This window comes from Pararge aegeria, chromosome 17 (genome assembly GCF_905163445.1).
Source record: "Pararge aegeria chromosome 17, ilParAegt1.1, whole genome shotgun sequence".
NCBI classification, from domain to species: domain Eukaryota; kingdom Metazoa; phylum Arthropoda; class Insecta; order Lepidoptera; family Nymphalidae; genus Pararge; species Pararge aegeria.
Genome location: NC_053196.1, coordinates 1,269,874 through 1,295,274, shown reverse-complemented (window position 1 = coordinate 1,295,274; position 25,401 = coordinate 1,269,874). Strand labels below are relative to the sequence as shown.

At 36.3% G+C, this 25,401-nt stretch overlaps 2 protein-coding genes across 5 annotated transcripts; both read right to left on the bottom strand.

Moving 5' to 3' along the window:
- Positions 1-652: 652 nt before the first annotated feature.
- LOC120630851 (nucleolar pre-ribosomal-associated protein 1) lies at positions 653-9,386 on the bottom strand. The gene is made up of 3 exons (XM_039900152.1): positions 9,088-9,386; positions 3,133-7,801; positions 653-2,122 (listed from the first exon to the last, which is right to left on the bottom strand). The coding sequence occupies exons 1-3, from the start codon at positions 9,302-9,304 to the stop codon at positions 1,099-1,101; spliced, it is 5,910 nt and encodes a 1,969-aa protein (XP_039756086.1). The 5' UTR covers positions 9,305-9,386; the 3' UTR covers positions 653-1,098.
- Positions 9,387-11,098: 1,712 nt separating this feature from the next.
- On the bottom strand, positions 11,099-24,772 carry LOC120631123 (stimulator of interferon genes protein-like). 4 transcript variants are annotated; one of them, XM_039900568.1, is made up of 9 exons: positions 24,589-24,772; positions 23,910-24,002; positions 23,507-23,571; positions 19,691-19,741; positions 17,937-18,175; positions 16,366-16,638; positions 15,625-15,793; positions 14,570-14,683; positions 11,099-13,345 (listed from the first exon to the last, which is right to left on the bottom strand). In XM_039900568.1, exons 3-9 carry the CDS (start codon positions 23,568-23,570, stop codon positions 13,251-13,253), a joined length of 1,005 nt encoding a protein of 334 aa, XP_039756502.1. In that variant the 5' UTR covers position 23,571; positions 23,910-24,002; positions 24,589-24,772; the 3' UTR covers positions 11,099-13,250. The 4 variants fall into 4 exon arrangements, with proteins under 4 accessions (XP_039756502.1, XP_039756501.1, XP_039756503.1 ...); XM_039900567.1 differs by lacking the exon at positions 23,910-24,002; XM_039900569.1 differs by lacking the exon at positions 23,910-24,002 and having other exon boundaries at positions 16,378-16,638.
- Positions 24,773-25,401: the final 629 nt, after the last annotated feature.

The window sequence follows — 25,401 nt, the reverse complement described above, 5'->3', positions numbered from 1 at the left end:
TTTCCTCACGATGTTTTCTTCCACCGTTAAAGCCTTTAATTGCTTAAAACGCTCATAACTTAGAAAAGTTAGAGGTGTATGCTGGGATTCGAACTCGGACCCCCGAAGAGAAGTCTAAGTCCAACCTACTGGGCTTAGAACGCTCCGCTATATTTATGTATAATATACAGAAATACTTATAATATACATATAAACACCCAGGCACTGAAAAACTGTCATTTTGATCACACAAACGTTTTCCAGTTGTGGGAATCGAACCCACAGCTGTAGATTGAAAAGCACGGTCGCTGCCCTCTGCGCCAATCGGCCGTCAAATAATAGCAAATAATATTATATTGATACCATATAAATCCTAGTTAACGAAAGAATACAGCGTAGGTTAAAAATCTCGCACTATGCACTCTGATCCGACCTAGGTGCAAAACATTCAGTGCATATACGAAATGGTTTACAACAAGAAATTATTGCAGAAAAGCCCCATTTAAGTTTTATATTTTTAAAACAGTGTAATTAGTTTACAGTTCTCTTATAAGTGATCAGTTTCCGGAGTTGTTCTCAAGTCTTTAAACCTACATCTAACTTATTCATTAAATCTGCGAATTTTTTTTATGAATGTAAATATTATTACAAAATTCAGAAAACACTTTTTCTATATTATAGCTTTTTTTATATTCAGATTTAAAAACGTCTGTTTTTGTATGGCTAGTGACCTAGGGGCCTTATTGCGTAGGCACTATAGAGGAGTGAGGGGGTCTTTGCTTTGCTTATTTTAATGACAGGGGGGGGGGGGTCTAGATAGTGATTACGTCAGCTGTAATTATTTACTTTTTAAAACTAAATGCATTTATGGGGATTCCTACAAATAATGAATATGTTTACGCACTCGCTTAGAACTGAGTAGGGGAATTACAGTCATCTATTCCTAACCTATTTCTTATAACTGCTGCTCATAAATCAATCCATTCTACCAATGTTTTAGTAAGCATGGGGAGAAGGGGTAAGAGATTTGCTTACTTTTGCTGACGAGGGGGTGGTTTAATAATTACAAAAAAATCTGCTTACGTATTACTCAAGGTCCCTTACCTAATATGACAGAGTTTAAGCATTATTACCAGTATAAGTCAGAACTAAATTTTTAAGTTCCATGCATAACCTATCTTCATTTGTAAAAATTTCCTTACGTAGTGTTTTACTATTTAACATTCCACATTTGTTAGACAAGAGCGCTTGGCGTACGAATTTGGCACTTTCCGTTTTATGAATCTTCTCACAGCATTTGTTCACAATATCGAATATTTGTGCCTTGCGCATAAACTTTATGCACCTTGGAGTAATTAAATTATACAACTTTACGTAACCGACTACATCTTCAACATCCAAGACTTGAACGTGCGGCAATAAATCGTAAATTATACTTAATATTTCATATTCAATGTCGTGTTTAATTTTAAACTCTGTCAGACTCTCCGCTTTCAAACTACCCTCGGCATAGAATTTGCCGCAATGTCGCGCGAACAGATTAAAGGTCGTGCTGTAAATAATATTTTCTATTATAACGAGTACACCCTTTAAGATGGCCGCACAACCGGTTTCCGTGCTTCGCACTACGAAATGCAGCCACGACATAAATCCGTGACCCTCGACTAAAATTTCGCACGCTCTCGGTATAGCGATAATAGAATTGAGTGCACCTAATATTTTCAGTTTGGTCTTTCTATCGGAAATGATCGTGTCATAGAAATCCATTAGCATCTTTATGCACATGGTTTTAAAGACCACATTGACGTCGGCTATAGTTTTAGTTCCATCCTTTATTACATCCAAGATCCATTGTCTTCTTTTTACCGCGTCCACTTCGCTGTCGTGGAATAGACTGAGGAAGTCTGGTACAACGGTCAAATCCACGAATCGTTTCGCAATCAAAAAGTTGTTCACAGGTTTGTACAGAGGCTCTGTTGGCAAAGTGCACACCATGAGAGCGCGAGCTAAATACAAAGCTCCTATTGCTGGAAGTCTCGGGTTCTTTAATTCCCCTTCGGAAGGCGTGTTTATCGCTGTTGATAAACTCTGACGTAGCGTCGATATGAAATCCGTGAGTAGGAGTTTATCATTTTTGTGTCGCCTGTAAGAAAATAAGAGTTTATAAAAAAAAAATGTAGCTAGGTTTAATTTATTACGTATATCTTGGAAATGTCTATTTAAATACAAATTCAAATGTTTTATTCAAGTAGACCTTATAACAGTCACTTATGAAGCGTTTATACATTTAACATGTTAACACTAATCTTAGTGATGGTGATAACTGCATTCGTTAACTTAAAACTAAAAAACTTCCAAACGCGCCCTGGTCTAATAAGAGCCCACACCAAACTTGGCCAGGCTTTTTTTGTTATCACCATCTCACCGTCGAGTTAATGTTTAGCTATGAAGTTAGAGCAATTCATACCCAAGCCTTTATTATCATAAATATAGTCCTTAATATTATAATAGGATTTTTCTATAAGCTTACGTTTTATAAAAACTTTGAACTTATTGAGAGACATCGGCACATCACCCTTTATGCAGCCTAGTAAACTTCACTACAAGTTTATTTTTACTTCTAATATTAATATTGTTACAGTCCCCTTTTATTTTTAAACTTTGTTATATTAATTATTTATAATATTATATATAATTTGTACATAATATTTATATAAATAAATATACTACGACAATACACACATCACCATCTAGCGCCAAAGTAACCGTAGCTTGTGTTATGGGTCCGAAGATAGCTGATGAATATTTTATTTATGAATATAATACACATAAATACTTATAATATACATATAAACACCCAGACACTGAAAAACATTACTTTTTATCACACAACTATTTTTCAGATGTGGGAATCGAACCCACGGCCATTGACTATAAAAGCAGGGTCGTTTAAAAAAATTACTAAATTATAGCCCCATTTTAGCAAAATGCACAGATATACTAATATCTGTGCATTTTGCTATTTTATAAAAAAAGAGATTGCTATAAGATTTATAGTAGTTAACTGAATACGTAGATATGTGTAAAAGTAAATACTGTTTGTTTTGCTGGAAAAGCAAAAATAAATAAACAAGGAAAGGAAGTTTTGCTTACGTTTCAGTTTCTAGCAGCAAATGGAACCGATGCAGGACGTGGTACGCCGCGGCTCGCATGAGCGGGCAGTGCGAGCTCAGACCCATCACTGGGACGGACAGGAGGCCAGACCTCAGCAACCTAAACGAAGACGCCACCGATCCAGGAGCCAGAAGATGACTCAAAAGTGGAAATAAGAAAGCGGGATCATAAATTGTGTCACCCTCCTCAAAGTGAGAATGAGTTACAATGTCTTCTTCTTTCATAATTGCCAAAATTCGGCGAGATTCATCCCGCGAAACCAATGTTTTTATAGCTCCTTCCATATCGTTGGTTTTAATCTTCCGATTGCGCATGATTCTTTCCAAAAAGTTTTTAACTGATACTTCGTTCAAACAAGCATTGGATGCCTGATGACTGTAGTCCAATTTCTGATGAACAGGAAATAGTTTGACGGTTTTTTGAATTTTATCTCTCTCGAACAGATTCAAAACCTGATTGGGTGTAGGATGAGCCCACAAACTCGATGTTCTAGATTTCCTGACTGCATAGTGATTGGCTGCGGATTCACCCCATATGTAAGGCTTGTATTCGTTCACCGGCAGGTCATTGGCTTCGTAAAACTGGAGTATAGATAACAGCAATTGATCACAAGGATTCCTTGTAGCGTGATAAGCGCTCAGGTACACCGGAATCTGCTGAGTCTTCATCACAGATTTGTTTTTGGAGATGAGGACAAAAAGGAACTCTAAGAGATACAATTTTATGTCCGGGCTATGGTAGCTGAGCATTACGTTTAAAAACTCCGAGTGGGATGTTACCATATCAAAAAGATTTACAATATCTTCGTGGTCCGACGGATAAAATAGTTTCACTAAATTTGATAAAAGCGACAATAGTTTTGCTTCTATGACATTGTCACTATGCCGAGTTCTCACTTTCAAAGAATCTTTGAGTACGCATTTACAAAAATTCTGCCAAATACCACTGTCTGTTATCTGTTTTAGTTCGTGTTCTTTGTTCTCCAGAATAGCGTTGTTTCCTTTAATTATTTGTATAACATTGCTTATATATTGCGATAGAATGTCCAATATATGCATTTTGCTTTCTTTAATGGTCATCACAGTTAAATTCAGTATCGACAAGAAGAAGTTAATCAAATATTCCTTTTTTTTCAGCTCATCGTAAAGGCATAATTTCAAAAACACAACATGGTACAGTTCTATGTGACTCAATTCGACAGTTTCAAACTTGTGGCTTTTAGAAAATATTTTTTCGCAATCTTGTAAATCCATACATTCAACTACTAGTTTGGTGAGAAATTTCGAAGAATTCACATATACTTGCCCAACCTTGTGTGGCCTCTCCAGAAACTTCTTGATGTTAGGTTTGTACTCTTCATAAATTTTTATTAAAATATCTTTGTTATCTAGGACAAACTGGCCGTGGTTGAGGAGAGCGTTACCCAAAGGCAATGTTATTTCTCTGTGACTTAATACTTCAGCCCTGTCGATCTCGTTTTTAAACTCATTACAAAGCTTATTGTTATACTTTAACAAAACAAAAGCAAGTTGCGATGTTGACTTTCTCACGGTATTTGCGTAAAAGAAATTCTTAAAATCCTCTTCGGTTACTTGTAGCACCTGGTGTGGCTTATTTTCAAAATACTCTACCAAAGGCTCTTCAATATTTGTCAAATTAGGAGTTACGTCTTTATGTGTGAGTAGAGCAAAATACAAATTCATGACTTTTTTTAGTGTATCATTTAAAATTTCCGATGTTGTAGATTTAGAATACTTCTCAATTAGTACTCCGAGCAACTCAAAAACCAAAGACGGTTCACTGTCTTTAGAACACAATATTTCAATATTAGTGTCCAATATCCTTTCAAATATTACCAAATCGTCGTCTGCAGATAACCCTATTACATCGAGCACTACAACCAAATGATGTTGACAGTTTATGTCCTTCCTTTTGTTAATTTTGATTAGAGCTTTTGTTATTTCCTTAAATGTCTTCTCCTGATATGACCTTAGAATGTAATTCTTTTTATTAAGATAATTTACGATATCCTGTGTCTGATCGATGACTTGCAACAAAAATTCTGTTGCCAATACTTTTGATGGATATTTACTGATATGAATGGGTTGATATATATTCAGAACGTGAGCATTTCTAAGCAAATTCTGGATAATATCCCTGCACACATTTAACATGTGATGCTTCTTGCCTAATGCAATGATCGTTTTAAAATAAATCACAACTTTCTTTTGCTGTTGAATTGAAAAGAGACTCATGTCAGTTAATCTCACTACGCAGAATATTAGATATTTTGCCCAAACAAATAAATTGGTGCTGATTATGACGGCTGCTGGATCAATTTTATAAGTGTCATCAATTATTTTCAAATCAATATCTTCTGTTGATTCTATTAAAGGAAACATTGCTGTTAATGGTATATCTTCATTATCGATTATAGATTTTGAAATATTTTGTAAAGTTTTATCTGTTGTTGTACCTTCAGTTATCGCCACAGGTTTAACAGTCCAATCGGCGATATAGCTCCTCGTATCTATTTTATAGTCACCTATAAAATCTTCTGTAATTTCTGGGGAATAATTCGAGTGCAGCAAGTTTGTTACATAGAGATTCAAGAACGATTTCATGTTCTTCTTGGCATCTTTGTTAGTGTAAATATAATGTATACAACCAATTATAAATGTGGAAGGTATTTTCTTCGCCAGAAACGCGCTGCCTACTTCAGTTTTATTGTGCATTAAATCATTGAATAATGCGTCCAAACTCGATTGTGAGCCTTCAGATTGTATCAATTCTGATAAATCACCGGCATTATTTAAAATAAATTCTACAATTTCCACTATTAATGATATAGAGGTGAATTTACAATTTCTCAATGCATATAATAATAAGTGTATTTCATCTTCATCATTTTCAAAAATATTAGTACTTTTAAAGAACAACTGCAGTATATCTTTGGCTTCTATCCACGTGTCATCTTCTTCGCTAGTATAGACTTCAAGGATCATAAGAAATAGGCTCTTAAACATTGGTCTGTTAATCAATAATGTAGACGTGTACATCATTTGACATAACGATACTGCCTTATATTTTAAAGGCATACTGCCATACTTCATACAGAAATCAAGAATCTTTTTTACATCAAATGTCCCACTAAGGGTTTCAAAGGATGATGGGTAAATATAGTTATTTAAGAGCAGTATTTCTAAAAGTGACAGTAATGAATCAGAATTGGATGGTTTGGGTAATCTATAACCGTTTGGTGTTTCACTAGCTGGAATATTGTTATTTTGTATAACTTGATGTATCAGTAAGACGATAGCATTTTGAGAGGGCATATGTTTCGGTAGAAAATATTTAATTTTTTTCTTCAGCTCCCTAATCCTCGCAGGTGTATCTTCTAGCTCCAGTAATTCCATATATCTTTTTAAAGTTTGCAACATTTTGACTAGCAATTTTATGCAGTACAATGAGACTGTTTGGTCCATTTCAATTCCTGTTTTAATTTGTTTCAATAATGATACAGGCATTGTTATAAATCGAATCAGATTTGCGGTGTTCACAGGATCAAGATCAGTCAACTTTGCAATCATATTTTCAGGTTTTAATTTATCTAATAGCTTCACAACAAATTCAACAACACTTTTCCACATAGGTGAGTGTTGAGGTTGAAAGCTCTGTTCAATAACATTAATAAGTGCTCTATGAAGATCAGGGCATCTATAAACAATTTCAAGAACAGTTTCACATTCATTTTCATTATCCCAAGGCCTTTTTAAGGTTTGCAGAGCCTTAAATAGATTCTGATTTTTGTTAGCATCACTTGTACCTAAAGAATTATCTAGAAAATATATTCCAACCTTGTGAGAAGTAAATAAAGTAAGTATTATGTCTGATAGTAAAGTCTTTATATCTTCTTTAGCTTCAGATGATTGTTCAGACGCAGGTGGTCCTTTCCATGTAAATAATTTAAACATATTGTGTAATACTTGGTGGCTGAAAGTTCTTAGTTTCAATGTTTTGGAAATCAAAGGGTTTTCAATGACATTCTTTTTAAGAGTGTTTAGGAACATCAAAACAGCACTTCCCTCATCGTGGATTAAACCAGGTATGACTAAAGATAGCAGGCCTTGCTTTTCAAGCAAAGCTTTAATGAGAGGTAAATGTCCATCAACAAGAAATGACGTCATGAAATGGACAAATGCTGTTCTAACATTGTCTTTTTCTTTATAATTTGGCTTTTCAATTATATATTGCAAACCTTTAGGTGTTAATGGAACTTGATTGAGGACTTCTACTCCTATATCTGCGTTTAATGTCACCATTGATGTCAAAAGGTTGAGAATAATCTTCCTGTGCCGTGGGCCTGCATTTTCGCTTATCATTATTTCAACTGTTGGTATAAATGTGTTAAGGAAATAACGACAAGCTTCCTCTGTTATTGCAATCATGTGAGGAAGAGAAGATTGCACTTTCAGTATGATTAAATGGAATATGTGAAATGCTGGTGTCGCTAATGTGAGGTTTTTCTTATTGTCTTGAGATATTTGTCTCAAGATCTCATGAGAGTTTCCACCAAGGTTCAAATATTCTAACAAATAATCCACATCACTATCTGGTTGCAGGCACACTTGCAGAAACTGGTTTAGTGCTGAAATTATAAAATTAGTCTTATTACACTAATTATATTTATATAAGGTCTTTTTCTTCTTAGGGTGCAATCTTGTTACAAAGGTTGGTAATCATTAGGGTTTTGTCTACTTTAGACACTGCTGCTCTAAAAAAAGTATTGTGTTTTAATCTCAAATGGGATTACAAGGGTACTAGGTACAGACTCTAGTCAAGAAAGTTTTAAGGGCTTTGAATATATAAACTGCTATATTGCAGTATATGTTACGTACATATACGTATATACGTTAGAGCTTCAGTCTTTCTCTTGGCCGACTGAGTTTAACCCCACACACATTTTCAACTTTAAGGAATTACGTGCATTTCTAAATGCAGCAATAAAAAAATCTCTTGCTTTAACAAAACCATAGCAAGGAAACCTGTATGCCTGAGAGTTTATCTATATCTATATTAACATACTAGGCCAGATAGCCCCAAAGTAAGCATGGCGTCTGTAACAGATACTAATATAACTCATGATTAATATACATAAATACATATAAACACCCATAAAATAAAAACATTCATCACACAAACATTTTCCAGTTGTGGGAATCTAACCCACAGGCTTAGTCTCAGAAGACAAGGAACTGACCACTACGCCAATCGACTGTCAAATGTCAACTCTCTCAATCAGCACTGGGCCTGCTTGGTGGACTAAACCTTTCTCATTCTGAGGGGCGACTTGTGCCCTGAATGGGTTGATAATGATGATGTTTCAATATTAGCATAGCCCAACAAAGCTCAAGCAGTAATGGGTTGACCACATCGATCAGAAAACCGATGAATAAAACTGTCCCAAAATGCTAAAAATAGTCGCTCCAGTAAATACAGCGTTGTTGGGTGAATAAATAAATAAATATATTACGACAATACACACACCGCCATCTAGCCCCAAAGTAAGCGTAGCTTGTGTTATGGGTACTAAGATGACTGATGAATAATTTTATGAATAATATACATAAATAATTAGAATATACATATAAACACCCAGACACTGAAAAACATTCATGCTCATCACACAAACATTTTCCAGTTGTGGGAATCGAACCTAGCCTAGGACTCAGAAAGCAGGGTCGCTGCTCACTGCGCCAATCGGCCGTCAACAACATTAAATAACACATTTATCTGTACTAATATTAAAATGAAAGCTTCTATAATGCAGTAAGTACAGCACAGTACGTTCATCCCACATAGACCGTATATGTTCGATATACTTAAATAAAGTATTATTTATAGTGTTAATTGATTAATTGAAGTGAAACTCACCCATCGTTAGACCTTGCTTCGCTGTTAGCTCCTTTCGAAAATGTTTTATGTCAAATAAATTCGGTTTGTATGTTTTTGGCTTATCATTTTCCAAATCAACATCATTTTGGGGTTGTCCGGTAAGCACATCGTTGTTTTCGGAATGCTCCGAATTACCGTCACTTTTTCTTCTCTTTCTATTGTCCTGTGATTCACCATCGTACTTTCTTTTAGCCATTTTTAAGTTATTTTCTTTAGACTAGAAGCATTATTTTTAAAACATGTAACAAGTATTGATCGCACATGTATTTGACATTTAAGAAAAGGGTGGAAGTCGGCACAGATTATTAAAGGCCGGTATTTATATACTGGTATATTTATTTACTGGTCTGTGGCCGGAGGGCCTATGTCATGTCCACAGATTAATATGATAATAGATACTAGTCATGTCAGTTGTCAATTGATCTGTATTGTAGAAGTATGGCACAGACAAAAGCCATAAACAAGAATTGAATTGAATTGTAGAAGTACCTATTTTTATTAACTTTTGACCAGGTATTATATACATTTACTCTCAGCCAGGGATGTTACATGGCCACCAAGCTGACCCAGCAAAAATCATTATACAACTATAAAAGATAACAGCTTTTTCGTATTATAGACCATAGAGTACCAGTTTTACAGACGGAAAACTGGTACTCTATGGTCCAAAGAAGCGTAAAAGACTTTTTCAATATTTATTAGTTATATGGAATATCTTCTGTAAAATTTATTGTTTTATTTTATAAATCATTCATATCAAAAATTTTCGAGTCCGGTTTGATCCGATCAGTGAGGGTTTAGTGAGGAGGTCCTGGGTCGCCGTCCGTTTTTCTGTTAAAGAATTTTCCGGAGGCAACTCCTTGCATTGAAGAGCACGTTAAGCTATCGGTAGGTTATTATCACTTACTGATGACAATAGTGGTTAAAGCCCACCAACGAGCATTGGAGCAGCGTGGTGTGTCAATACTCTTAAAACCGTCTCTCCTATTTACTCACACTTTAATTATAATTTTAAATTTCAGCATCTTATAAATAAAACTCTTATAAGGAACTTACTGATTGTAAGCGATTTATGTATTTTTGTCAGAAGACTATTTTAGGGTCATGTACTATGTCAATGCGACAACAGAATTGTAGTTGACAGTTATTATTTTACCTCTAATGTTCTAAAGGTTCACCATAAAAAAATGGGAAAATTTTGTGAGCTAGCAACATTTCACAGGTGTAAAGTTAACCGTCCGCGGGGCATTTCACTGTTTTTGGACACAATGCAATGCTAGAGTAATGGCTGAATGAGGATTCTGTATGTTTTTAATTCCAAACATACAACTTTTACATATATTTTAACATAATACACGTAATAAACAGGTTAGAATTGATTTATATTCCAACCTATTTGCATTGGTGGGTAAAATAAAAAATGTGAAATCATCAGTATTTACAAACTACACCTAAATACACAACTTGTTATATTTAATTATATAATATATAAAATAACGTATAATAACATTCAATCGCCTGTCTTTCCCTTTTATTTTTGTTATTCTCACGATGATGTCATTGATGTTTACCAGTTTAATAATCCAATTAAAAAATATATATACTCAGTTACAGAGATAGAGATATACCATTAAGGAATACATTTTTAAAATGTGGCCGAAATCGCGTGCGAAAGAGCACGCATTACACTATTGTGTTATTGTGGGAATGAGACAGCACCATAAATAAATATAACCATGACAATACACACATCGGTACTTAGCCCCAAAGTAAGTGTAGCTTGTGTTATGGGCACTAGGATCACTGATGAATATTTTTTATGGATAATACACATAAATACTTATAATATACAGACAAACACCCAGACACTGAAAACCATTCGTGTTCATCGCACAAACATTTTCCAGTTGTGGGACTCGAACCCACAGCCTCGGACACAGAAAGCAGGGTAGCTGCGTCACGATATCCACACATAATTAACATAAACGAGCCATTAAACAATGCGTTTATAAAAGTCGGCCTAAATCTACGACATTTGTTTATCGTGCGAATGAGATAGAAAGATATCGCCCCTCCCTTCCTCCACCTGCCCGCCACTGTCTCTGGGGAACGCTAGAAAAAGTACAAAAAAAACCATCAATTTCAATATTTTATCCTTTCATCATTATTTTTCAACATTATGTAATATAACTATCACATTGGAAGTCATGTTTTTCTGTATAATATCAGAAACATAAAATAAACAATCAAATTACAATCAGTTGTTACCTAAATGAAAATACTTAAAAGTTAGCTTAGTCCAATAAAAAAAAGTAAATGTAGAAAATTTTGAAACCCACGTTTCTTACTTTTAAAATGTATTCATTGTTTCAAGCGCGTTCTTTAAACGTTATTGCTTTAAATATTTTAGATATATTTAAAGCAATAACTTCAATTTCAATTTCAATGTTCAATTATTATTAAAATATAAGTAATATTTGGTATAAAAATACAATACTACTTAAAATATTTTATCTCTTTTCCTGCAAGTTTACTATAAGCTTATTTACTTATCATAGCTTATCTACTATCTAACTAAAGAAGCGGTACGCTCAATATATAACTATGTTTCCTCTCATAGAACTATCGCCTCACACTTGTCAGTTTTGAGGGTTCCGTACCAAAAAGTAAAATGCGACCCTATTGCTAAGCATCCGCTGTCCGTCCGTCTGTATATTTAACAAACGTCAACAGAATTCCGACTCGCACTTGGCCAGTTTCTTCACAAGAGGAATCAAATCCGAATCTCGCATGGAATCACTCTGTTTCAGTTCGCCGTTTCCTCGGTAATGGTTCTAGGTACCAAGTTGAAACTTTATAACCAAGTTGGTTCTTTTCTTGATAAAATTAATACGAACAGATAATATATTTTTATAAGCCGCTTGAAATGATTAGACAAGGTAGGTAAATATTTCAGTGTTCTAGCATGGTCTTAATACGTATGAGAAGAGATGGCACTGTTCTCCTTTCTAAAATTAATAATGTCTGTAAATCGTATACATTGTATGTATACGAATTATATAATAGACTCTCTCTTTCCGAAAAGAAGTCCAAAAAGAAATAACAAATAGTCTAAGAAGTTTAACTTCAAAAATTGGACATGGAATAAACATTAAAAATCATTATAAAAAGAAATTCGAAAAATAATCTTGTCTTTGTCATTCAAAAAATATAACTACTTATTTTGTCTTGCGAACTTCTCGTCGAGTGGAGGAGTTGTTAACTATGATTGTACAAAAATACCAAACTGAGTGACCAGTGTGAGCGCCATCTAGACACAATACTGGCAAACAGTATTTTCGCTAGATGACGCTCTGTCGTTACGATAGTAATCGTACAAAACTTTAAAGTAAACGTAGGTAGTAAAATCTCACTTAGCACGCCGGTTGATTACAGATAAAATCTACATAAAGTAGAGTACATAGAGTATCCCAAAAAAAATACTGCCCCAACTTAAGCAATTATTAAAACCCATGACTATGTCACGGGCAACGCATACAAATAAAAGAAATGTCAAATATATAAAAAAAAGTAGTCTCTCATAGAAACCGAAACATAAAATTTACGAAGTATTTCACTTAAAACTAAAAGTGTCTACAGATATGCTTGGTTTTTAACGATCGACACGTCATCGCGATTAATTGAGTTATCAACAGATTTATAGATATTATGATCGACATTATTTTTGTCGACCGATATTTCAAAATTGGCTCGGTGGGAGGTTTCGGCAGTGGCTAGTTACTACCAAGAAACACATACCGCCAAGCGGTTTTCCACCACCAGTCCACCAGTCTTTGTAAATGATTTGCATGTTTGTTCGTGAAGTCGTTTTCTATAATAGAAACATTGTAACGACAAAGTGAAATTAACCTAAGCAAAGTAGTTTTAGAGTTGATTATTGTGTAATCCTGTTACTTTTTGGCTAAGAGCACTAGCTTGACGAATTTGAGCTTTAAAACATGCGGCATAAATACCATTTTAGGCTGACGTTATAGGGTATCGAAAGGCGCAATCGACCTTCGATTAGGAGCGTAGATCGACAAAACAGCAAATCTAGCGCCAGCTACAGTGAAATCTGTAGGCTCTTTATAAAAATAAGTGTATCATTCTCTCCTGTTGATAATGTTTTCAAAATCGGGCTCCAGTTCGCGGATCTTGTCCAGAAGGATGTCGGCCAGATTTTGAGTCGGGTCCAAATCTGCAATAAGACCACCATTAAGAATACAAAGAGTAAACAAACACGTGAATAGAATAATTTGGAAATTTGAATATTTGAAAATAACGCTGTCATCGGGTCTCCTCCCACAATGAGAAGGACTGAAGGCCATAGTCCGCTGTCCGCCACGGTGGCCCAGTGCGAATTGGTGGACTTCGCACACCTTTGAGAACATTGTGGAAAACTCTCAGGTATTCAGTTTTCATCAAAATGTTTTCCTTCACCGTTGAAGCAAGTGTTATTTATTTGCTTAAAATGCACATAACTTAGAAAAGTTACAGATGCATGCTATTCAATTGAAAATGAAAATTAAATTTGCTCATATAGAACAATAGCAGTAAGGTGGAGAACTTTTGCCAAGTTTAAAACCTGTGCCAGAAGATCTCGCTCTTCCATTACAAAACACATTTTTATTTCAATTTATTTACACAGTACTTTTTTTTAACACGCTTTTATTAGCCTCACCTATATGTTTGTATGTATATTTGTAACGGACTTCTTTGGACGCTATTTTGACCCACTTAACGGTCAGATTTCGTTCAAACTTTGTAGACATATCGAAGACCGATGACAATACACTATTTTGAGAAGATTATTCCAATTTTCAATATAAAACTAATTTTTTTTAGTTTTTTCGAACTATTAATTACAATTACTACATCGCCATCTAGACCAAAATGTGAAAAACCTATTTTATTTATAAAAAAATATTTTATTTAAAAAAAAGCGTGGGGTGCTTTTTAAGATATTATCAAAATGATAATCACTCTACACATATCTGTCAATAAAATATTTATAACTGTTGACACCATGCACCCCACGCTTTTTTTACAATAAAATATATATATTTTTTATTAATCACACTATTATTAATTTATATTTATTGACATTTTTAACACTATTCTTAATTTAAATTTATTAAAATTTATTTTCTATTATTTAGTTCGGTTTTCTATAGAAAACGTGTTTTTTAGCTTTTTTTAAACTATTATTTATTTTATTTCTGACATGCGGGTAAAACATGCAATGTGAGTGCGATTAATATATTAATAAGTGTAATTGTTGTTAACCGTACTGATTGAATTGAAAATAAATAAAGAATAATTCCCGTCTGCCCAGCTTGGTGACCACCAGTGGACAGTTATAACTTCCGTACCAGTAACAGGTCAGTCCGCTACCATCTTAGACACCAATTAAATAATTTACCGTCGTAGAACACCAGCTCGCACTTGTCGCGGCTCTCCGGGTTCTTCTGCACGATGGAGCGCAGAGTGGAACAGAAGTCGTTCACCAGCTCTGCGGGCTCCACGTGCGCGAGCTCTGAGGGTTAACAATAACAGTTTAATGAAAAATAAATAAATATACCATGACAATACACACATCGCCATCTAGCCCCAAAGTAAGCGTAGCTTGTGTTATGGGCACTAAGGTGTAAATATACATAAATAAATTCAAATTCAAAAATGTTTTATTCGTGTAGACCTTAACACGGGCACTTATGAAGCGTTCATACATTTAACATGTAACACTAATATTAGTGATGGTGATAACTGCATTAGTTAACTTAAAACTAAAGCTAGGAGAGTTCCAAATGCGCCGTGATCTAAGAGGAATCTAAGAAGGTTTTTTTTTGTTACCACCATCTCACAGTCGAGTTAATGTTGAGCTATGAAGTTAGAGGAATTCATGCACAAGCTTTTTTATCTAACATATAATCCTTAATATTATAATTGGATTTCTCTATAAGCTTACGTTTTATATAAACTTTATATATAATACAGATAAATACCCAGATACAGACCTTGGGTTGAATTGCTCGAACTTCATAGTTTAATATTAATTTACTGTGAGATGGTTATAACAAAAAAAATAACCTTAAATAAGCTCTTCCTAGACCAGTGGGCGTTTGACTATAAAAGTATTTACTGAAGGGTTTTTAGGGTTACCCGTACTCCTAAAAGGTAAAGCGGGAACCTATTAATAAATTTCCGCTGTCCGTCTGTCGAAAGGCACTGGAAAGGCGACCTCGCACCGGTACACGCAGCGTTAGTAGGCCCACCACTAGTCGCAGGGATCCTCTGGACCAAAGCGGACCAACACCCTGGATTTTGAAGCTAGCTTGGTTGACATACCAAGTGTGGGGTAGGCAGTGCTTTTGTGTTTGTGTGAAGTGCAAGCCACTAAGTATCGGTGGTGGTGAGTAGTGAATCTTATTATTATTTTCATGCGTGTGGCGAGTAGCCGCGGCCGAAGCCCCTCACCTTCGTAGATGGTCTTCTTCTGCAGCACCCGGTACAGAGTGTGCAGTGGGGTTGCACACTCGACGGAGAGGTACACGGGCCGCCGGCCCTGCCGGTAGATGACGTATGCGGAATTGCGGTACGTGCGGTTCTTGACGCCAGCCACGTCCTTCTCCACGTCCTCCAGAGACTGCAAGAACAATCTTTCGCTTGGTTGTTGGATCAAGGGTCGGATACAGAAGGCAGTAGTCTTTTTTTTTTTTTATTAACGATAGGCCAGCGCTTGACGACAATCATGTTAGAAAGCAATGACTAGGTCTATGTTGGAGCACGCTTGCCTAGAAAAAGCCTATTCACTCTAGCCTTGAAGGTATTCAAATTATACGTGGCAGGAAACAGTTGCCGGGAGGGCGTTCCACATCTTAGCGGCACGTATCAGAAACGTGGATAAAAAACGTTTCGTGCGTGTTCATGGAATATCAACCACATAAGGATGCCACCGCTCACGGTGTCTCGCCGTTCTGTGGTAGAACGGGGAAGGAGGAACAAGATTGTGAAGTTCCTGAGCACACTCACCGAAGTATATCCGGTAAAAACCCGATAAACAGGCAACAATGCGCCGGTGCTGGAGACTATGTAGTTTCGCCTGTGTTAACGAATTGGCGCCTATAATTCTCAAATGCCACATCAAAAAACAAAATCAAACGCGGACGAAATCTCGGGCGACAGCTAGTAAATTAATTAAGATAAAAGGAAACTAACCTGATCACTAACCTTGCACGCTTCCAAATACGGCAGATCCCGGTTGCTCTTATTGAAGTGTTTCAAATCCGGCGGGCAGTAGAGTGACTTGGTGATCACTATGAACAGCCTCTTCACCGGGAACACCACACCCTGCTTCGCCTCGTACGTGTTGATGTTCTCCTCGAAGCCCACGAAGCGAGCGCCGTCGCTGGGGATGATCTGGGCGAGGTAGCCCTCGTAGAAACTGTACGCCATTCCCATTCCGTAGTTTATTACACAGGATATTTGCTCCTGGAAACATTTCTTTTTCTTTATATAAAGTTTCAAAAACCAGACTCCGACGGAACTGCGGAACTGCGCAACAAAGTAAAGCTTCTAAAATAAATATTATACAGAATTCAAAAATTCTAAATTCATTTGTATCAAGTAGGCCTAATATAAGCACTTTTGAAACGTCAAGTATGTCTGTTTGTAGTGACTCTACCACCGGTTCGGAAGGCAGATTCTACCGAGAAGAAGCCAGCAGGAAACTCAGCAGTTGCTCTTTTCCAACATCGTTTTACAATTTAACAATATTTGTTCTATCTTGTGTGAGATGAAAGCGGAGCGGCTTGCTTGCAGACTAAAAAGTACCGGTGGTAGAGTCACTACAAACAGACTGGCTTGACGTTTCAAGAGCTTATAAACTAGGCCTACTTGAAATAAATTAATTTAGTTATTTTTTTAATTTTGAGCTAGCAACATTCCGCGGGTTTTAAGTGAGACGTATGCGGAGCGTTTTCACTGTTTTTGGACACAATAGCACTTCAGACAATAATGGCTGTATGTCATTAACTAAACGTCTGTGTGCTACAACTAGCTTCCAGTGGGATAGAAGCAGGCGTTACTTTGCGGAAAGCCATGATATATTATGAAAATTAAGCGTAAATTATATACTCCGCGAAAAGTAATGTGATTTATAATTTCTTCAATCCGTATACTCCACACCAAACAGACCTTCGGAAATGTACCCTCTCCGCACGTTTTGCTCCGAAACCGGAGCATCCTCAGGAGTATAAGGATTGAAGAAATTATAAATTACACGATACAGATTCCTCCTGCTTTTCGCGGAGTATAGCAAATTAAGCTTTATTTTCATAATAGCTTCCAGTTGCGAACAAAAGGTTCAACTAAATATATCTGACATTGTTGATGTTCTAAAAGTGCAGCAGTTGTGTCTATTGCGGGCTTCTTGGTAGAATCTACCTTCCAAAAGGTAGAGTCTCTTGTTGTTTGTAAATAATAAATAATAAATAAATTTACTACGACAATACACACATCGCCATCTAGCCCCAAAGTAAGCGTTAGCTTGTGTTATGGGTACTGAGCTAGCTGATGAATATTTTTTTATGAATATACTACACATAAATACTTATAATGTAGAGATAAACACCCAGACACTGAAAAACATTCATGTTCATCACACAAACATTTTCCAGTTGTGGGAATCGAACCCACGACCTTGGACTCAGAAAGCAGCGTCGCTGCCCACTACGCCACTCGGCCGTCTCTAGTAAAGACTGATATTTTGGGACAATGTTCCTTCTCACCATTTCCGGGTACTTAGTGACTAAGTGCGCAATAAACAGCAACAGGAAGTCCTCGCCAAGTACCCTCTGCTTGTGGTACGCCACGCAGGCGACTGCCGCGGCGAGCACCATAGCGTATGTCTTGCATCGCTTCCATATAACCTTGACGTCCAGTTTGTCGCGAGTATGGAACACGCTGTAGCCGAGAACACAAGCTTCGTGCGTGCCCTTTATGATAACTATATAGGCTATGTAGCGAGCTGGAATAAAAATATCATCAGCAACCCATTATTGGTATCCTCTCAGAATGTAACAGGTTATGGCCCAAGTTGTTTTTTAGCATAGACTTCGTTACTCTCCTTCCGAGTTTTAGTACTGGAAGAAATTCCCAAAGGTGGTTTACAGGAGCATTCGTGTTTTTTAAACAAACAACGTCCTTAATCACCTCTGGTAACATTGCGGGACGCAGCTAGTAAAAACGTGATTATATATCAATGTATTAGGTATATATCTTCGAAAGAATCACGTAGCAGCAATGGCGTGCATAGAGGTTATGCGGATAATGTAAAATGAAGAAAATCTCCAGAACGAGTTATAAAAACTATAGGTTAGGCTTTTTATAACTCTTACAATGCCTATCCTAAGTTTTTTATCTTTATTATAATTTATTTTATAATCGGCTCGCATAGTGCATACCCTGTGCGTACCCTCCATGCATAGTAGTAAAGCTTTTAGTGACGGGTAGCGAAGGAAAACCTGCATGCCTCAGTGTTCACCCTAATGTTTTCAAATGCGTGTAAAGTCTACAAATCCGCACTTGGCTGGCCTACGGCCTGAACCCATTCGCCTGAGCCGAGCCGACCCTCACATGAGGCGCCCTCAGGCCGATGATCCCTTCGCTTCTTGGAGCCCTAGGGTTAAAGCTCTTCCTGGCAGAGCCCCATTCGGAGGCTCGCCAACAAGCCCGCGTTACGCTCTTAAAATCATTAGGGTTCATCAGCCACACACAATCCGAAAAAAAATCGAATCCGAATTGCTAAACTATAAAATTATGTTGGAATAGAGCAATCTGCTGAGTTTCCTGCCGCCTCTTCTCAGTAGAACCTGCCTTCCGAACCGGTGGTAGAGTCACTACAAACAGACTGACTTCACGTTTCAAAAGTGCTTATAAACTAGGCCTACATGAAATAAATGAATTTTGAATTTTTGACAACTACTTCTTGTAACCGAACGGCCATGGATATACTAGCAGCAGCTGTTGTTCGCATATTTTGGGTATTTAAAGTTTTTTTTTATTCTACGCGACATCATGCCAAAACGATAAATCGCTTAGCGGCATGTCTTTGTCGGTAGGGTGGTATCTAGCCACGGCCGAAGCCTCCTCCAGACCAGACCAGAGAATATTCGAAAGTAATAAAATCCCAAATTTCGTTGAGCCACCCACTAAAATCCACAGCGCTAACCTCTGCGCCACAAGGGTCGTCAAATGTGTCCAATGGCCGCCTCTAGGATGCAAATTAATTGTATGCAAAATTTCAAGTGAAACGTACACGAAGTAGCGGTAACCACTATCATAAATAAATATATAAATAATAAATATACACCGACAATACACACATCGCCATCTAGCCCCAAAGTAAGCGTAGCATGTGTATTCCAGTAGTGGGAATCGAACCCACGGCCTGGACTCAGAAAACAGGGTCGCTGCCCACTGCGCCGATTGGCCGTCTCTGTGGCCAACCACTAGTTTTCAATAAAAAAAAAACCTCACTCACCAATAATAACCACCCATTTGTGTAAATTCTCAAAATTTAAACTTTGCGATCCTGTAAACAAAAGGCAAACACTTAAGAGCATAGAACTCCTTCCCCACAGGTGGGTCACAAAGTAGCCCATCAGTATCTCGACCATACTTGCAAACTAATTGACTCAAACTGACCCACAGGGTATTGGGTAACTTAAATAGTTTATTATAAGAAGAACGTGACGCAATATGGCAGGAGAGAAGCTACACGCAAATACAGGACCAGTGGGTCTAAAAATACAAGGCTGTTGCGAAATGACGAAATCTTTTGGACAGTTTATCCAATACTAGAAAAGCCTTTCAAAAATGGGATAAAGGCACTTTTTCTTTAATTCCCCAGAACCCTTACGTTATTTCGGGATAACAAAGTAGCCTATATCCATCTCAAGGATACAAGCTCTATATGACATTTTATTTTTTAGTTTAATAGCTGTAATGGTTGAGCCTATCATAGGTATCTAACACACAAACAAACAAACAAACAGATACGCTATCGATTTTATAATATACTAGCTGTTGCCCGCGATTTCGTCTGCGTTCGTTTTTGCTTTTCGAAAGACATCATGTGGCATTCGATTTAGGTGTAATTCTACGCACTTTATGTATTTAGGATAGCTAAGCCTTTAAATGACGGGTTGGCTGCCGTCCGCTGAGGAGTTGTGTCCTCTATCTCCAATCACATTCATCAGAGCTACACAAAATTTGAGCAAAATTTAACAGACATTATAAACTCTAAACTACAAAAGTAATTATATAAATCGGTTATCATTTGACAGCGTTATGGTGTAAAATCGTCAAACACCATCTACCCCTCTCCCAAAAGAACTGAGCTTAATTTCGGTATAAAAAGCATCCTATATTAATCCTATATTAAGGCTTTGTCCACTGCCGTGTGTTCACCTATGGATGTGGTTTTCATGGTTTTCAATTTATTAAAATCCGCAAAGTATTAGATGATGATTTGATCGCTATGTAGCGATAAGGCTGCCAAATTGTATACTTTTTGTTAAATTTTTATTTATAATTTTTCTATATGTTTATTCATTCATTTTTTAAATATAGTTCAACGGGTACATACAACGATAATATTTTTGCATTTGTCGATATTTCGATTAACCACGAAAATCTTAGTTTAAAGTCAAAGTCAAAGTCAAAGTCAAAAATATCTTTATTCAAGTAGGCCCACAGGTGGCACTTTTGATGCGTACATAAGAATTACACGGTAGTGAGATGATGGCGATAACCACATTCGTAAACTTAAAACTAAAGCTACGAGGGTTCCAAACGCGTCCCTGTCTAAGAAGAAGCCCACAACAAACTTAGCCGGGTGTTTTTTTTTTGTTATCACCATCTCACAATGTCATTTTAAATTATTAGAAGAGCAACCTGGTTAGAGCAATAATTTACACCCAAGCTTTTTTATCGTTTACGTAGTCCTTTGTACTATAATAGGACTTTTCTATAAGCTTACGTTTAATACAAACTTTGAACTTTTTAAGAGACATCTACTTGAATAAAGATATTTTTGACTTTGACTTTTGAATCATTTTGTGTAGATTGTGTAAAGAACAAGTCCCAGGACTGATTCATTTGTTACCCCGACTTGCGATTGGATAGAAGGTAAACTTCTAACTAACTCTTTTTGGAAGACCATCAGAGATGACGACCTCCCTGGCGGAACGGTGTGCGCTATGAATTTAGTTAGGAGGTCCCGGGTTCGATTCCCGACAGTGGCAATTTTGGAATTAATAATTTCTGATTTTTCCCTGGTATGGTCTGGTGGGCGGCTTTGGCCTACCGACAAAGACGTGCCGCTAAGCGATTAAGTGTTCCGGTGCGATGTCTCTTAGAACCATTTAGAGGTATGACTACCGTATTCCCTAACAGGTTAACCCGCTACCATCCTAGACTGCATCATCAATTATCACCAGGTGAGAATGCAGTTAAGGGCTAACTTGTAGTGGAATAAAAAAAAAAATTAGGAAAACGGTTAACCCTGAAGGCCATCCCTGCAACTTCCCGCCAATTTTATACCTAAACGCTTGAAAATGCACTTATGACGTTTTTGAGATCTCATTATCTGATAGTTGGATAAAACACTATTTTTCAAATTTTCAAACCACAATATTTTTTGAATTAATGAATCGATTTTTACTCGGCATTCAGCATTACACACACACGCACACACACACACACACGCACGCACACCCACGCACACATACACGCACGCACACCCACACACACACGCACACACACATAGTGACAACCTCGCGGGGATAGTCAGAGAAGCTTCCTATGACCTTCAAACGTCGAGATTTGATGAAAACTCGATTTTTGTAAAACGGGGTGAAAACAATAACTTCTCAATTTTTGAAAATCTGAGATTTTTAGCGGGAAGCTAGAAAGAAGGTAATTGACATGTCCACCTTCGCCAGACTCTTGTCTACTCGCGGAATGTAAAACCTATACAATTTAGAATTTAAGCGTCCACGCGTTGGGCAGAGGGGGCGAAAGGAAAGCGGAATCGTTTACATTCCTAAGCAGGCCCGCGAACTATACTCAAGCGACGAGCACGATTCACCGGCACAGCACACATTCGCTGGCAACACAAAGATACCGTGCGGGATCCGACGGGCAACGCAGCACCACTCACAACACCACCACTATCCAACACGGCTAGCGTGGGCAGGAGAAAATTAACCCCCGGGGAAAGGATAAAAAATTATCTTCTCCCACAGCTTTATCAACTCTCAAAACACTGGCGCACAAGTGGAAATGATATCCAAATAATATAGGTATGTGTAATAATAAACGGGGGTAAGCTTCTCCATTCCCTGCTCCCGTGCTTTAGCAGACAGACACGATAATTATGTCTCTTGTCGGAGAATATAATCGGATATAATAAGTTGATCGCCCGTGCTAGCCCTGCTGGTGTTTTTATGTGCAGACGGACATATCGTCATACGTCCAATCGCAAAGAGGTCCAACAACATCCAAAATCTAAGTAATAGTTGTCTATTTATTTTAATAGGCACATAGCACTTTTGATGCGTACGTTACGAAACGAAAACGCTCGGTTGTCATCACCTCACTCGTGACGTCATAGGCAAATTACAGCTTTAGTAATATAAGTCATTGTCCCATAGCTAAAAATTATTGATTTTAGTATTGATTACAAAAATCTTAGCAACTGATAGTTGGAATTACTTGTCGTAATATTTTAATTAATATACGCAGAGATTTTCGAAGTTCAAGCGGTACAAATAAATGTTTGTATAGACGTGAGTGATGAATAAATTTGAATTCGGCGTCACACGTGTCATGGCGGATCTCCCCAACCGACCAGATGCTTATTATATAATATAGACTTAAAAATAATTAATTCTATTTTCATTTTCTTGTTTTGTAAATAAAAAAATAATGTATAAAAATATAGGGATTATACCAGCACAAGATCAGTTGGTCACAGAAAATAGAAAAAAATCAATAACCTATTGTTTTATTTTTTCTAAAATACTTAGTTAGCCCTATAAAGTATAAAGTATTTGATAGATTTTTTGTACTGTAAGCTGGGTAAGTCTTTCCCTTTTGATCTAATTAAGTGCCACAAAAAAATGTAACAGTAAACAGTGATCTTCTACAGAACCATTCTCAAATAATGAATGCAATTTACCTAATGTTTTTTTTCTATTTTAACTCTTGACATAATTGCATCATGAAAACATAGCACAGATAAAGGCACCCAACAAAAGGGTCAAAATTAAGAAGAAATAAATTTAAAACTTACCTAAAGATATCCCAAGGGCGAATAAAATTTCTATACCATAGATAAATATTTTATTATTATTCATTCTGAAATTAATAAAGTACCTATTAATCCATGCTAACATTCTCTATACTGTGTAACAAATTTTCTGTTTGTTTGCACATCAGAGTGTAAAACATCTAATAGCTAAACCAATCTTGGTGAAACATTGCACAAAAGATTCTAAATAAGAACATATCAATACCTGAAGGGCCATTCAAAAGGGCAATGGCGTCAAAGTCAAATATTTCTTTATTTAAATAGGCACATAGGTAGTACTTTTGATGTGTTGATTGCATACAAAAGGTGTACACAGTAGTGAGTATTGATGGTGATAACTACATTCGATAACTTAAAACTAAAGCTATTAGGGTTCCAAATGTACCTTGGTCTAAGAAGAAGCCCACAACAAACTTAGCCGAGTGTTCTTTATGTTATCACCATCTCACATTGTCTGTTGAAAATATGGGTCTGGTTGCTGTGGTATCGAAGATGTTTTAGTTATAACTTTCTAAATATTTTTATTGCTTTATACTATTAAAATATATTGAATAAATAGAGGCAACTATTACTTTATATTGCAATTAAAAAAAATTGTTTACAAAGTAGCAAAAGTTCTAATAATTTTACTTTCACACGAGGAGCTACTTGGAAATTCTAGAGCCACATTTATATACATAAATGTGGGTGCCTCTCTATGCCAGGTGCCATTATAGTATCTAAATAAAGTGTAGAATAAGTTATACATGAGATACCCTCTGCATTTGGGCAAAAGGGGCGAACCTAACTAGAAAGACTTAAAACGTCTTAGGTACCAAAGTATAAAAAAAGGTTTTTATTTGAACTCTTTCGAAAACTTCACCAATCGTAATTAAATTTGCCACACACTGGCTTCCTTTAGAGGGACATAGGATACTATTCAGTCTACGATATCAAAATGATTCCTGTGATTACTAATTTGAGATTCAAAAGAATTGGTCAGGTACCGGCAAATCAGTAATTTGGTTGAAAGAATCAAACATTTTTGTTAACCTAAAAAACTTCAAAAGCTTTTTTGTACTTACATTGATTAAACTAGATAATAAGTAGAGTTTCATATAAAATTCTTAACGAAAGTATTAATCGTCTTTTTACTTCTTTAAAGCTAACAAAATTCTGAAAAGCCACAAACACTCCGATGAATTCATGTTTTGATTTGAATCTCTGTGTTGAATCAGACGATAGTTTGTTTTGACTTTTCACTATAGTCGTAAAAATGTAATAGGCCCGTTTTGACATTTGTGCAAGACCATAGAATGTAACTTGGAACGAAACTGATAGAAACAATAAAATAAAAATCAATTACATACGGTGTTTTAAAAAATACGTAAATTATTTTAAATAAATTAAATAATATGTAAGAATATATCGCGAGTATTCTTTTTGCGCTTACTTTATAGTAGCATGCAATTTATAATTGTTGCGAAACGTTCCGAAAAAAGGTTACGTTCTCAGTCTTTTAACACGCTTTATATTAGCTTCACTTGTATGTTTGTTTGTAACCCACTTCTTTGGGCGCGATTTTGACCCACTTTAAACGGTCAGATTTCTTTCAAACTTTGTAGACATATCGAGGAATGATGACAATACACTAATCTGAAAAGATTATTCCCATTTTCACTATAAAAAATAAGATTTTTTACTAATTACTACAGCGCCATCTAGACCCAAATGTAAAAAACCTATGGCGTTCGCGTACCTAACAAATTCCACAGAAAACATTAAGCTACTAGATGGTAGAGGGCGTTAGCTATTACTTTTTAATGGCCTGTTTTAAATAATAATTAGAACTTTCATTTCGAGAGACGGGCACACTGAATAAAAAAAAAATATTTTAT

What these genes read in the sequence shown, in the direction of transcription:
- LOC120630851 (XM_039900152.1), bottom strand. Translation starts at nt 9,304, where the DNA reads ATGGCTAAAAGAAAGTACGATGGTGAATCACAGGACAATAGAAAGAGA. An exon ending in GAAGCAAGGTCTAACGATGG is followed by an intron (nt 7,802 to 9,087) that starts GTGAGTTTCACT and finishes TTATAATTTCAG; the next exon opens with CACTAAACCAGTTTCTGCAA. An exon ending in TTGCTGCTAGAAACTGAAAC is followed by an intron (nt 2,123 to 3,132) that starts GTAAGCAAAACT and finishes ATTTTCTTACAG; the next exon opens with GCGACACAAAAATGATAAAC.
- LOC120631123 (XM_039900568.1), bottom strand. Translation starts at nt 23,570, where the DNA reads ATGAATAATAATAAAATATTTATCTATGGTATAGAAATTTTATTCGCC. An exon ending in CGCCCTTGGGATATCTTTAG is followed by an intron (nt 19,742 to 23,506) that starts GTAAGTTTTAAA and finishes TTTTGTTTACAG; the next exon opens with GATCGCAAAGTTTAAATTTT. An exon ending in GAAGAAGACCATCTACGAAG is followed by an intron (nt 14,684 to 15,624) that starts GTGAGGGGCTTC and finishes GTTAACCCTCAG; the next exon opens with AGCTCGCGCACGTGGAGCCC.